We start from the raw sequence: 14,102 nt of genomic DNA, 5'->3' as shown, positions 1-14,102 counted from the left end.
CTTGCATCAGCTCCATGCTGGCAGCAACTGCACGCGCACCTCAGAGCACAGAGCAGGGATAGGGTCTGAGGCAGCGAAACCCTCTCCTGCTCTCTGCTCTGAGGCGCGCATGCCGTCACTGGTATGGAGTGGATGCCGGGGCTGCAGAGCCTGGTGCAGCTGTTTGCAGCCTGCCTGCTGCAGCTGCCCAGAGTCCAGGCTGGCTACAGGCAAGGGCCAGCTTTTCACACTTCTACTAAGAATTTTATGCTAATGCACTATCAGCTCCATTTTGTTCTTTATTAATGGAGAAGTCTTAAAAGAATTCCTTAAGGTCTGACAATCCTACTATTGACTCATTTATCCTATCTAGTTTAATAAAACCTCACAATTTATAATCTCTCTTTGCTCAAGGAAACTAGGAATACACACTTTACTTACAAGCTAGACTCCAAAATATTTTCATACAGCAGCATAACAGATTGTTCCTTTCTGATAGTAGAGATTATAATTGAAGTGTAGTTTGCTTTGATAGGTTCATGTCAGGCTATTTTAGGTGGCATGGGCCCTTTAATCCTGTCTGATTTAAACATGTGAATATGGAAGTAATTTGTTTGGGAAGACTGTAAATTCACTTAGGAGTTAACAAAGAGAATTATCTTGAAATTACAGCATAATTCTGTGAGGAGAGTAGGCGTCTCTGAGCGTGATGGTGTCTGTCTGTGGAGAAATGAAGGAGGTATGTTATAGTGTAAACATATGCATACTTAAATATGCCAACATCTTTTCAAAAGGCTTACACTAAAAACAAATAAAAGTGATGGGCATTGATTCAAAGAAATTGCCTTTTTGTGCAGCCTACTGTTGAATTTCATAGATTTAAAGGTTGTTTCATTACAGTGGAGTTTTTTACATTATAAAAAATATGTCAGTGCATGTTTTAATATATCTGAACTCAAACAAATTCTCACTTTAAAATAAAGGGCCTCATGGCATTGTTGTGAGCAGACTAGGATCCTGTATTTCTATTGTCCTTACATGATTATTTTTTTTCTCCCACTTCTGCTTATAGCTGTGGATTGTGGAGTTCCACCTTCTGTCGAAAAAGCCTATTCAGCACCTCTGAGTAGGACCACCTATAGAAGTGAAGTTGTCTATATTTGTATGCATGGTTATGTGATGGAAAATGGTAATCAGACAGCAGTTTGCAGTGCCACGGGGCAGTGGGAAGGTGCTGATTTGGTATGCAAAGGTAAATAAAATAATACTTACAGATTTATTGATCATTAGCATTATTTCAGTAATGACCATGAACAGCGGTCATCACATTGAGGCCATCAGCTTGAAAACTCCCTGTTACCGAGTTGAGAAGTCTATCTGCCAGCTTTACCATCACTTGAATAGTTCTGGCAACATAAAAGCTGTATGTTAAGCAGTTCATTCTTGAATTGCTAATAAAGCTATAGAATATTAAAGTTAGAGGATTGTGAAGACTGAAGGCTGGTGAATTTCTGCAGCTCTGAAAATCTCTGCTGGTTTACACCAACATAAAATCTCTCACTCAGCCTATGTGCACAAGATGAACAACTTAAATAAATCGACTGTAATTACATGTGTACTGAATATCCCCCAAGTGGAGCTTTTCACAGACAAGAAGAACCAGTCAGATAACTATAGAATGGATTTAGTCCTTAGAAGCAAGATGGAGCAGTGAGCCAGCAGTACCAGTGGGCACACCACGTGGCAACCGCTGATCAGGTCATTCACCACTTTTAGGATTGTTCATCACTTTTACACATCATTCACCTTTGTGTTGAAACTAGGCTAGTCAGCTTCTTTTTTTTTTATCCTTAGCACTAAAACATTAGTATTTGCTTGGGTCAGCTGATGGTAAATATTTAAATAAAACAAATTCATTTTTTGTTGAAAAACATGAAAATACTTCTGATATTGTATAATAAAAACTAAGGGCCTGATGTGAGCTAGAGCATGATCTTGCAAATGCTTGTGCATGAACATGCAGTTCCTGGCACAAGGAGTTCTTTTTACTTCATGTGAGCTTTTCCACAGAAGTTAAGTGATGTGCGTTTGCGGATTGTTGCTATCTGAGCACCGAGTTTGATTCTGCTGCTTAGATATCCAACTCTTACTATCACTTAAAATGCTTTTTTACTTAGAGGGTCAGAGTACTATCAGCTGCTTACAGAGATTTAGTAGAGTATTTTTATTGTAGTTTGGCAGAAACCATATAGCCATTTTGCTTTTAAAAGTGGAGGGATACTCCACTGAGTCTGCATTAAGATGAAAAGCAAGAATAAACAAAAAAATTGTCACCCCACTAAAATGTGGTTTACAACTACTCAAAGATTTCTATTAACTCTGAATATTAATTGACATACCCTGAGGCTTTATTAGTTTTTACTCAATCTTTAAATTGGCATAATTACATTTTCCAGTCACTACAGGATTCATCTCCCACAGATTTGACCCTGCAAAGGTCATTCTTCTATTCTTTAGCGTCAAATTTAATATGTGCTCAAGTTTACTTAGGCAGTATTTCAGCCTGTCTTAAAGTGCCTCTATTTTGGGAATCTGCTTTAATAGCTTTGTTCTAATTTGAGGCTCAGCACCTAAGAAAATATTTGCTCCATTACATAGCAAATACACATCTCTCAAGTTTGCTTTTCAGTTTTGCTAGCTATGAAGGATAATGATGGGTGGGTAGCAAGGTTTTCTTACAGGCCCCCTTTTCCAAAATATTGCTTATTAATTTAAAAGGCATCATATACCACTCTGTTTGTGTAACTTAGGTTCAGACTAAAGGTGCATATGTTGCATGTAATCTCTTGGAGAGAAAGCTCATGCTAGTGTTTCATAGCACATACTTCCTGAGGTAGAGACAGGAACGTGATTAGCATAGCAGTTTTATTCCCCATTGCTGCATATTTTTACATTTCCATTTAAAGGTGATACTGTAGGTCACCTGGTGAGGCTTCTGCAGACTTTGTCTATTTTTATCTCTGTTTCTGGAGAGAACTTCAGAGTTATTTCTTTTTAAGATTTCTTTTGCAATCCCCTCATCCCCCTTCCATTTGTGAGCTTTAGCTAAGGTAATACTTTTATTCCTAATTTAGCTTCTACTGTTCATTTTTCTAAATGAAGCAATGTATAATCTTTAATTGTAGTGGAGGATTCACAGTGGATTTCAAAATGTATTTTAGCCCCAAATTATATTCTTTCATTAACTCAATCTTCCCTCTTCATTCTTTTAATTCCATAATTTTATTATGAAGACCCTCAAAACCACTGAGTAAGTGAATCAGTTTTTAAGTCCATTGCCCCAATTTTCTAATTATCTCCCCTGAGACTGGAATAACCTACAAATGTTTCCTCTGTGATTTTTCCTTGTCTTGGTTGAAGGCAATTTCTCCTCTTCAAAACCTCATTTTAAATGTATCAGTAGTGGAAAGCAGATCTCTCTTGATTCTGGTTTCCATGTCCCTCCTTAGAAGCTCTTACAATTTTTCAAACGTTGGGAATATCAAAACTGGGATATGCACTAGAAAGGAAAATCTTCTTTCTCTCTCTGGTATAAAGTAACTTTATATCCCAAAGGTTAGGATCCAAGCCCTGCTCAAATGCCAAAGACGGAAGGGAAACAATATACATCTCCTTAGTTGAAGATCCCCTTGATACGTGGGTGGACCTTCAGTGGAGGCAAAGTTGTCATAGTCAGTTCCTACACCACCATGGGCTGTCCCCTGATGAAGAATGCCTTGCTGAGCAGGCACTATGCCTGAGACATGAGGACCATAACCAGCCTTACAGAATCGTAGAATCATGAAAAGTAGACGTAGAAGGGACATCGGGATATCACCTAGTCCAACCCCTGCTCGAGGCAGGGTCATTCCTAACAAAGCCTTCTCAGACAAACGTTTACCTAACCTGCACTGAAATACTGCCAAGGATGGAGATTCTACAACCTCTAGATAAACTGCCCCAGTACTTAACCACCTTCGTGGTGAGAATGTTCTTAATATCCAACCTAAATTTCCTTTGTAGGTTAGCTCAGTGCTGCTCAACTTATCCAGCACCACGGGCCAGAAGAATGGTGTGGGGACAGTTTGCAAGCTGCATCCCATGGGCAGGGTTAGTCTTAAGGCCTGACCCAGCAAGAGGTCAGTGTGTGGGTCCATCCTGTCTGCAGGTGCAGTCCCATGAGCCAGATCAGGCTGTGTACCAGTCTAGCAGCATGCTAACTTGGCCCCATGCACCAGTCCACAGGGTTATTCATGAGTCACAGCAGGGGGACCTTCAACTAAGGAGGTATAAATGGTTTCCCTTCCCACTTTACCACTTGAGCAGTGCAAGGCTGAGATACTAGCCCTTGAGACATAAAGTTACTTTATACCAGAGAGAGTAGCGTATAGGGCTACACCATCTGGCCCACAAGGTTCTCCACAAGTCTGGAAATTTGGCAGCAGGGAGCAGCAATTAATGTAGCCTCTACTCCCCTGCCACCCAATTTCCAGACTTGTGGGGAGACTCGCAGGCTGGATGACACAGCTCCATGAGCCAGGGGTTGAGCTCTCCTGGCTTAGCCTATAAATTCCTCTGTCCTGTACCAGGGCTCAGGTAGAGAATCTGAGTTGCCACCACTGTTGCTGACAGGTAGAATATGTGAAGAGACAAAAATGTTGTTTGAAGTTGTTGGTGCTAAACCCAGTTGTGAAATGTAACTTGGAGGTCCTTTTTGGTAATAGGTTCCACTGTGCTCCTAAACTTCTCCTTCTCATTGCGTTATAGGATGTTTTGTTGTATTATTGTGTTCTGTAGCTGGAACATCTAGAGATACCAATCCAGGATTTGGGCCCCGTTGTGCTAGGAGCCCCACAAATCCTGAACTCCTGGATTTGCTATTTAATTTAGCAAATAAGTGAAGTAATATTTGGTGAAACAATTAGCACATCCTAAACTCTCTGTCATGTCCTGGCTTGCTGTAAATTTTTGTCCTCTATTTTTTTCTCCAGAAATAGACTGTGGCAGACCTTTTTGGATTCCACATACAGAAATGATCTGGGACAAATCCACATCTCTGGGGAGCAGGGTGTACTATAGATGTATAGAAGGGTATTACTTTAATGGAGACAGAAATTTTTCAGAATGCACAGTAAGTCAGAAATGGGAAAATATCACAGGTGTATGCAAAGGTAAGTAACTGTTAATAGAGGTCTATGATTTTTCTTCAAAATCAAATGGTTAATACTAAACTCAAAGCATGATTTTATTTCAAAGAATGACTAATGCTGCATGTCCCCAAGTCAGTGTGCTGACATAAGTAGCAAAAATAAGCTTTTACATAGTTTTAGTGCAGAGGGGACTACAGAACCATCTCAGACATGGAATAAGGCAGCAGTTGCCAATCTGTGGTACGGGTACCACCAGTGGTATGCAGAGAATCTGTCAGTGGTACACGTTAACAGATTTATTATAATTACTTTATATGACAAAAATTTGCTGGTGGTATTTAAGGTTGTATTGTTTTAAATTGGTGGTGCACAATCTGTCAGAGTTTGGGAACTTGTCAGAGCTGGAATAAGGGACTGGATTCTTCTTTAGTTCATGCATCAACAGAGCTGTCAACAAATTTCAGTTGTAGGTCAGAGTCTAAAGAGAGTTGTCCTGAAAAGACTTGAGTCAGGGCAGAACTTGATCTGTAAATTCTTTGTTGCTTGTGGTTATGTACAGGAAAGAAAGAGCCCAGGTTTAGTTTCAGTTCCCAAGTTTAATGTCTGAGTTTAGAGACAGTTTTGCTTTTCTGTGCTGTGCAGTCATTTGAGAAGAACTCCAGAGCATCCTTTTTATCTCTCTCTATGAATTTTGTATTTCAGGTACTTCTAGGAGATCATTTTGAATAAACAGTTTCTTAGCACGGACTAATCACTTCTGTATCACAATTGTTTTGGGGCTCTTTCAGCAATAGAGTGTGGCAAACACCCAACACAGACATGAATTAGAACATTATTTTTCAATTGAGGAGGGTAGTTATCACAAATCTGTCCATGGGACACTGCCAGAACCACAAGGTTCTTCCCACTGTCCCAGAGCTTGTCCCAAGGAACAGACTAAGGTTTGCCCTGGGGTGAGTCCTTCTCCCCACAACTTCAGCTCTACTGCCCTTCTATGGGACTCCACATCTGCAGGAGACAAATCTCTGGTGGCTCCAGGTAGCTTCCCCTTGTATTGTGAAAGAATTGTAGGTCCCCCCTTTCCATAGAATGGGCTAGCTTGGAGTATCACTTGACCTGAGATCTCACTTTCTCACAAACAGTCATTTAGAAGACAAAACATCAGAGGTATTTATTATATAGGAGAAAAGAATTATACAATTAAAACTCACCATTTAGTTTGAAGACAACAAAAAGAAGGAAAGTTCTTACCTTCTCATCTGGTTACAACCTAGCTCCTCTGAGAGTCCTGCCAGTATTTCCAGAGATCAGCCTGCCAGCTGATCCTGCCAGCCCTGACCACTGGGGATTTGAACTCCCCCAAAGCCTAGGATAATCCAGAGACCACAACTGTTTCATAGATAGCCTTCCTAAATACCTCCAAATGAACCCTGCATGCATCAGCATTTCCCCAATTACTGATAAGTCTAAGAATCCTCTAGAAATTTCTTTCCTTCCTGCTTGTGTTACAGTGATGTTATTGCTGTGATGGTCCAGGAAGGATGCAAGCAGCAAGAATTCTTGTGGGTAATATCTCTTATTGGACCAGCTGTTTGGTTGAGATAGACATAGGCAAGCATTCTGGTATCATAGGCTGCTTGCAGACAGTTAAAAAAGCCAAAATGGAGCTTTACTTTAAACTCAGTGCGTTCCTGTGCCAAGCCCTGTGCATGCCCAGAAGAGTCAGTGCATTACTTCAACCTGGCTCTGCAGCATCTATAAAGATTGGGTGCTTTAATGGGGCTTTTTGGCACTTCTTCAAATAGCTTATTGAATCAGCTTTAGCTAAAAGCACCAAAAGTCCTACTGAAGTGCCCAATATTTATGGACACTGCAGAGCTGGGTGAAAGTAAGGCCTTTCTGCTTCTGGTAAAATGTGTTTTTTTTTGTTTTGTTTTTTTTTAATGTCTGCAAGCACTAGGATAGGAGCAGACACAGAAGAGTTAAGTTGCATATGTAACAAAAACTTGTGTAAAACTTATAAACAAAAATAGGGTACAAGAGAAATGATCAGATTGTCAACATGCAGGAGAGATGCAGTGACAGCCTGATATAGAAGGAACAAGAGTGTTCAGGAGGGTCATTATCACCTGTGAAGTGCAGAGATTATATTATAATGGTAGATTATCAAGTAGATCATTATGAGGTCACTGTCTGTGTTAAATCCGTATAGGCTAATTTCTGGAATTTCTGTTTCCAAGCTAATATTACGAGAAGTGTCAGGTAGATTTCCTTTGAGCACAAGAACTGCGAGGTCAGACAGTGAGTGATTTTTCTGTGAAAAATGTTTCCCTATCTATGTTTTAGTGTCTCTATTCTTTATTTTCTGGTGCTTATTCATTCTGGTATGTTATTTTTGTTTAGTTTCACCCACATAGTTACCATGAGGGCATTTGGTGCACTGTATGCAGTGTACCACATTTTGGGATAGACAAGTGTATGATCCATGGATTTTGATGGTTTCATTCTGATGTGTTGATTGTTCTGGCCATAGAGATGTGTTGGCAGGTCTTGCATTTATTGTTGAGGGAAATAATATTGTTGAAAAGGAGATACACTGGCATAATTTTACACACTTTGGGCACATCTACACATGTGTATTAAGGCACTCGATAAAATCTGGCATAGTTTGTGACACAGTTTATTGCTCCTGGGTGCAGCGTATACACATATGCCTAGGCCCACAGCGTGTTGATCCAGGGTGGTGCAGCCCTGGCTGACAGAGGCCCTGGGGGTCAGACTGCTAGCTTGGGGCTGCTCTGACCTGGCTTAACATGCTGTGGAGGGGTGGCTGAGGTATGAGGGTGCCTCAGTGTGAGGCTAGCTGGCAGGCAGCCCGCACACTGAAGCACCCTCATGCCCCAACCAGCCCCATCACTGTCTACACATGTATTGCAACAGGGTAAATAACTTTGTTGTAGGATAGTACTTGTATCTGGCAGTACTAACCTACAGCAGAGTTAGTTTACTCCAACCTAATAGTTCTGCATGTGTAGATGTGTGACACTTTATTGTGGAGCTAATTAGGTATAACTCCACAGTAGATACACCCTCTTGAGTGTTACTTTAAAGCCAATAGAATGACTCCCAGTATGTAAAATTAATCAAGTGTGTAAACCTTTGCAAGATCAAGGCTTTAATCTTCATCCTAGTCTTACTTGCTTTGTGAATGCCAGTGTCCACATTCCAGTCAGATTGCCGACATTGCAGTGGGAGTTCTGTCTGAAGTGGAAGTTCAGGATGTAGTCCCAGTGGTTCTCTCTGAAAACCATTCTTGTAGCACACAAGGGAATGGACAATTAGAATAAATCGTGAAATTTCAAAGCAACAGCTCTGCTAGTTCTGGCATGTTTGAAAAAAAAAAGTAACTAAAAAGCCGTGCAAAGCTTGAAGATGCTTTACTACTAAATTTTTAACACTCATTAGAGGTCACCAATGACTTTCAGATGAAATGAAATTTCTTTTTCTATTTCAGTAATGATGCCTTTCGGATGAATGTGATCTTAAGGGTCTATGTAATTAATCAATAAATCTCATTAAAATGAGAAAAATTCATGCACTGCTCCAGAATAACTTATGAAAGAAGTCAGAGAATCATTTCTCTCCTTTTCCACTGCCTTAGGGGGAGGTGGACATTATAGAATGAAAAATCTAATTAGAACTAAGGAAGAAGTTTAAGAAATACCCCTTGAAAATATGCTGTTTGACAAATAACCACTTTTCTCCATTTTTCTTGTCATAATTGCAATGAAACTCCCTTTATTTGCATTGCCAGTCTGTTGAACTCCACAGTACCAAAAAAAATTAAATTTAATGATAGGTATAATTAAATACAAAAATTGTGTTAAAGTAGTTGACACTACTGGGCGATGTTGGGTCTAAGCACTCCCCATGATAAGGCAGTTGAGAGTAAATTCCAACAATGGCTGGCTTTAAACTGATGATTCTTTGCCTCCTCTCTTCTATCACAGGGTGTATAACCTTCCATTCTGGTCCTATCCCTTACATGCGTGAACCAAGTGACAGCTTGCAAGAGACAAGTCAGCAACTAAATACCACTCCTTTCACAAAGTCTGCATTTTACATGTTGTTATACAAGCTGTTCAGAAGCTGCTTCTTTTGCAATTGAACATGAACACATCCATTTTTCAGGTGGTTTCTGCCCCCTGCTTCACTGCATTGCATAGGTAGACTGGGTTTCCACTAGAGGTACAGCATGCTGAACTGCTGCGGAATTGTACTTCACAGCTTGGGAGTGAGGTCTATCTACTCTGTCTGTCAGAGGAGATTCAAGTATACCAGAAGAAATAACTTTCCAGTTTGCGCTGAAGAAGGGGTTTGGTTAGAAAGCACTTCCACCAACATAGGTAGAGTCTGAAATATCCTAAAAAACACAGAACTTTAATGTTACATAGTAGCAAACTCAGGAAAAGAAAGTATCCAAGTGTGGCTCTGTTCTGTGAAATGCTTTCTTGGCTAGGTCTAAATCTGTTTTTGTGACATAAGGTAACTTGGCAAGATTGAAGGTCATATTTTATTTAACAAGGTGAAACTGAGTAAAAAAACCCCAACCCCTTCTAAATCTGCTTTATTCTTGTTGAGAGGATGCAAGAAACAGAAAGTTGCATTATGCAGTACCGGAAAACTATAAGGCATAATAGTGCATGTCACATAGTGTTACTGAGACTATAAAATGACTCTTTGGAGAGAGACAGGGAAAGGGCTCAAAGGATATTTTAAATGAAAATTCAGAATGATTTGTTTTTGTCTTTCACTGAGTAATGATGACAAACAGTGAATACTGAAAGGTCAGGAACAACTAACAGAGAAGATACAGAATCTTTTCCTCTGCAAGGCACATGTGCTGGAAACATGCCAGTGAGGTTAAGTCCCACAGTGGGCTTTATTTTCAGCCACTGTGGTCCTTCTCCTTTCTGCTGTGTATTCTCGCTGCCCTTTTCATGGTTGCGATATTTAGCCAGGCTTTGCACAGCTACCTTTAACTTTTCTCTGATGGAGATGGAACATCAAAACTGGGACATTTTAGTATTTTTTCATGTGCTTCCTGGAGAGCCAGGCAAAGTTAAAAATCCTCCTCACTAAAGGGACAAGTAGTTATGGGGCTACCTGGTTGCTAATTCTAATTCTGGTGTTTTCCCATCTCTTTAAAGGGGTGTGCTCAAAGGGATATGCTGTGGAGGTTTGTCTCATCATGCGCATGCCTGTGTTTTTCCAAAGTCATGTAAGATTTATGAAGTTCTACAGCATGTGTGCATCATCTCAGACTACACAGTAGAGCAGGGGTAGGCAACTTTCTTTGGCTATTGCGCCAAAAACCCCACAATGTTTACCGTGGAAGGTGCCGGAGTGTCGGCATGCCAAGAAAACAAAATGAGGGTGGGGGCAGAGGGGAGGGTACATGGTAGGATGCACTGCATATTAGTATACTTACTAATCATAAATGTTGCCTTTGTTCTTGTGTATTCCTTTTTTGTTGAGCATGTTGCAATGAGAGAGAGAGAAAAGAGACAAATAAGAGAAAGAGGAGAGAAAAAAAGAAAAAGGAAAGCAGAGAGATAACCAGACACACACACACACACACACACACACACACACACACACACCCCTCCCCCCCAGAGAACCACGTGCACAAACACAGAAAACCAGAACACACCCAAAACAGACATATGCACACAGACATCTGGAACTAGACACGTGTGGGCACACAAACACACAGAATTAGATGTGCAGGTGCATGGACCCGGGCTGCTGGGCTACTGGATAAAGTCCAACCCAACCAAGCCCTGGTCCTGCCAGAGCCCCTGTGCTTCCCTGGGAACCGGCCCATCAGCCAGAGCCTGCCCATCAGCCCAACCACCCACCCACCCTGCACAGCTAAGCCTGCAAAAGGTGTGGTGCTCCTGGCAAGGGGCAGTGCCAGCCTCATTCCGGTGGCTGGGGCTGGGCTCGGAGTGGGTGGGAGTCAGGAGGGCTCAGCTGCAAGCCCTGTTGCAAGCAGCCTGGGCTCTGTGGTTGGCAGCAGCTACCAGAGCCTGGGCTGGCTGCAGCCGGGAGGCTGCAGACAGCTGCTCTGGGCTTCAGCATCAGCTCCATACCAGTGGGTGTACACACATCTCAGAGCGGACAGTGGGGATAGGGCCTGAGGCAGCACAGCCCTCCTGCTGTCCACTCTGAGGTGCCCGTGCATTGACCGCCAGCATGGAGCTGATGCCAGGGCTGTGGAGCCCAGCACAGATGTTTGCAGCCTGCGCGCTGCCTGCTACAGCTGCCCAGGATCCAGGCTGACTACAAACAGCTGCACTGGGCTCCGGAGCCCCGCCATCAGCTCTGTGCCGGCAGCAGGGGAGCGGCCAGGGTTGCGCTGCCTCAGACCCCTCCCCCACCGTCCGCTCTGAGGCATGTGTGCACCCACCAGTATGGAGCTAATGCTGGACCCCAGAGCAGATGTTTTCAGCCTCCTGGCTGCAGCTGGTCCAGGCTCTGGGTAGCTGCTGCCAACCACGGAGCCTGGTCTGCTTGCAGCTACCCAGCCACCTGCTGGGAGCAGCCTGGGCTTCATGGCTGGCAGCAGCTGCCTAGAGCCCAGACTGGTGGTAGCATGCTGAGCAGAATGGCCTCACATGCCATGCTCGGCACATGTGCCAGGGGTTTCTGACCCCTGCAGTAGAGCATAACTAAAAAAGCACGCTCTGCACACTCCAGATGTAATTTCCCTTAGAGTGGCCCTGGACATACACTATCAGGCCCACGTGAGACTGTGTGTGTCAGTGGTGCTGAACATGTACTGAATAGCAGGTACGTTGTACTAGCATATGGATTTGACACAGGCAGAGTGGAAGGGAAGGTCAGAATGGATCTTTGCAGTGGCACTCATTTTCCTGGGCTCGCCTTCATTTACCTTGCCTTCATTTTACTTCGCTCCTTGGCTCCCTCCAGCTCTGGAAATCTCAAGTCTGTAGATGTTTCTGTTGCTTTGTCACTGGAGACCTTATATGGTACCTTATCCTTTCTGTAGCCCTGGTTACAATACCAGCAATACCCTCAAAGGCATTGACCCATTCCCCCCCATTTCTGGGATGACCTTCATTGCCTCACTCCCAAAGAACTCCTCCTGCACCCCTCTCCTAAAAAACAATTGTTAGTATTAAATACCTCATCCTGTGTTGGCATGGATAGGTACAATTGTTTAACTGAAGAAAGGTCAAAATAGTAATTCCTCCTGTCTAGCCAATTATTTGTCTTTATCCAGAGGAGAAAAATACTTAATCAAGTTTCTGTTTCAAAAAAATAAAATATTACGTTCAACTTCAATAAGAGACAGGTATTTGTCATGGCTACTATGACCATATTACTAGAAATCTGTAACTTAAATGATTTTCCAAGCAAAATGAGAAGTAACTACTTAGTGTTGAAGCAGACAGCCCCAGAAGCAGCTGCTGTGACTCTCTCTCAGGGGAAGGCAGGCATATGGGCTTCCAGAGCACTGCTTCACAAAGCTGATGTCATGCTGATGCATGAGAGGAGGGACTAGTTTTGACTAGCAACTCAGAAGTGAAACTCAGTGATACAGAAAAGCACCATCAAATGCAGAGAGCAAATAGAAAAAACACTACTGTAGGGGAAATGCGGTTTGTTGTTCCATCTCCTGTGATTGCACAAGTGGTAATAGCCGTGGTCGAAGTTTTGAGCTCTTTGTCTCGTTACCTTTCTCTGATGATGAACCTCTTCAGATTGTTTCACTGTAACATTGTGACAAATCCTTGAGCCATAGGCCTATAAGCAGATCCTTTGCCCTTTGTGGCTGGAATGGATGGCACTATGGTTAGGGCTTGTCTGGCAGTCTGGAGACCAAAACCCAGTTCCCTGCTCTACCACAGACTGCCTGGGTGAGTTGCTTAGGGCAAGTCTGACTGACTCTCCGAAATGCCTCTCCTTAAGCATCACAGCAGCTAATATTCAAGTCTTTGTCCTGGGTAAGGGGAGGAAGAGGGTTTCCTGTACAGTGGGGAGACAGTTCCTGGGTTTCCTGTACAGTGACTGGGAGAACTAGAGCCTTGTTATGCTTTACACTTAGCATGTGATAATTTTAATTGGTGCTAAAATTGAGATGTACTTTTAGCAGTCAGAGGTTAAAGGTTAAAACCCTCTGTAACCTGCACTGATCTGACCTGCCCTTAGAGGGTGGGGGAGCAGGGGTGGGGCTAGGAGCCAAGTTGGGTTTGTGCCTGCCAGGGTAGGTGGACCAGACTGAAGGCAGCCAGGGGCTGACAGCGTCCTGTTGGGACCCCACTAGCCCTGACTAGGTCCCTGCTGCCCTTTCACCCCCATCTCTATCCCCTCCCCGCTGGCCCAAATCAAGCCAGCTGCTGGCCTTCCATCTCCCCCACCACTGGGGCTCCCTCCCGGCCCCTCTGAGCTTCCATTCTGCACCTTGGCCCTTGTGGTTTATCCCTGGTAAAGCAGGTGGGGAAGGGGAACCTACCTGCCCAGCCACGGCCACTGCTTCTGCTCGGTTGCTACTGCTCTCTAGGCTGACTGCAGCCCAGAGAGCACTGGCAGCGCTAACAGTGGGTAGGTTCCTCTTCCTTGCTTGTTCTATTGAGACAGTGCTAGGAGCTACAAGTTAGCCAGGAGCTGGCAGGAGGGTGAAGAGCAGGGATCTGGGATGTGGAGGGGTGGGTTTGATCTGGGCCAGAAGGGTGGGTGGGCAGTGTGGCATGGTGGGCCCATTCTGGGTGGGGGGTGGGGCACTGCTCCTCCCTCCCCCCACTGGCCTGGATTTCGCTAGCCCCTAGATCAGACCCCCCCAACATCAGGCCCACCATGCTGTCTGCTCCCCCCCCGCCAGCCTGAATATAACTTGCCTGGGATGCT

The 14,102-nt window shown here is 43.5% G+C and overlaps 1 protein-coding gene across 1 annotated transcript in view; it reads left to right on the top strand.

The window, feature by feature from the left end:
• The window catches only part of SUSD1 (sushi domain containing 1), a 115,458-nt gene that overhangs the window by 11,946 nt on the left and 89,410 nt on the right, over positions 1 to 14,102 (top strand). The window contains exons 5-6 of the mRNA XM_019518199.1: positions 1,052 to 1,231; positions 5,010 to 5,189. Coding sequence (XP_019373744.1) covers positions 1,052 to 1,231; positions 5,010 to 5,189 — 360 coding nt within the window. The remainder of the gene's footprint in view (positions 1 to 1,051; positions 1,232 to 5,009; positions 5,190 to 14,102) is intronic.

The sequence above is a fragment of the Gavialis gangeticus genome, unplaced genomic scaffold (genome assembly GCF_001723915.1).
Source record: "Gavialis gangeticus isolate Ggan-Ray unplaced genomic scaffold, GavGan_comp1, whole genome shotgun sequence".
Taxonomy (NCBI): domain Eukaryota; kingdom Metazoa; phylum Chordata; order Crocodylia; family Gavialidae; genus Gavialis; species Gavialis gangeticus.
The sequence above is the reverse complement of the archived record's forward strand: the minus strand, read 5'-3'. Positions and strand labels throughout refer to the sequence as shown.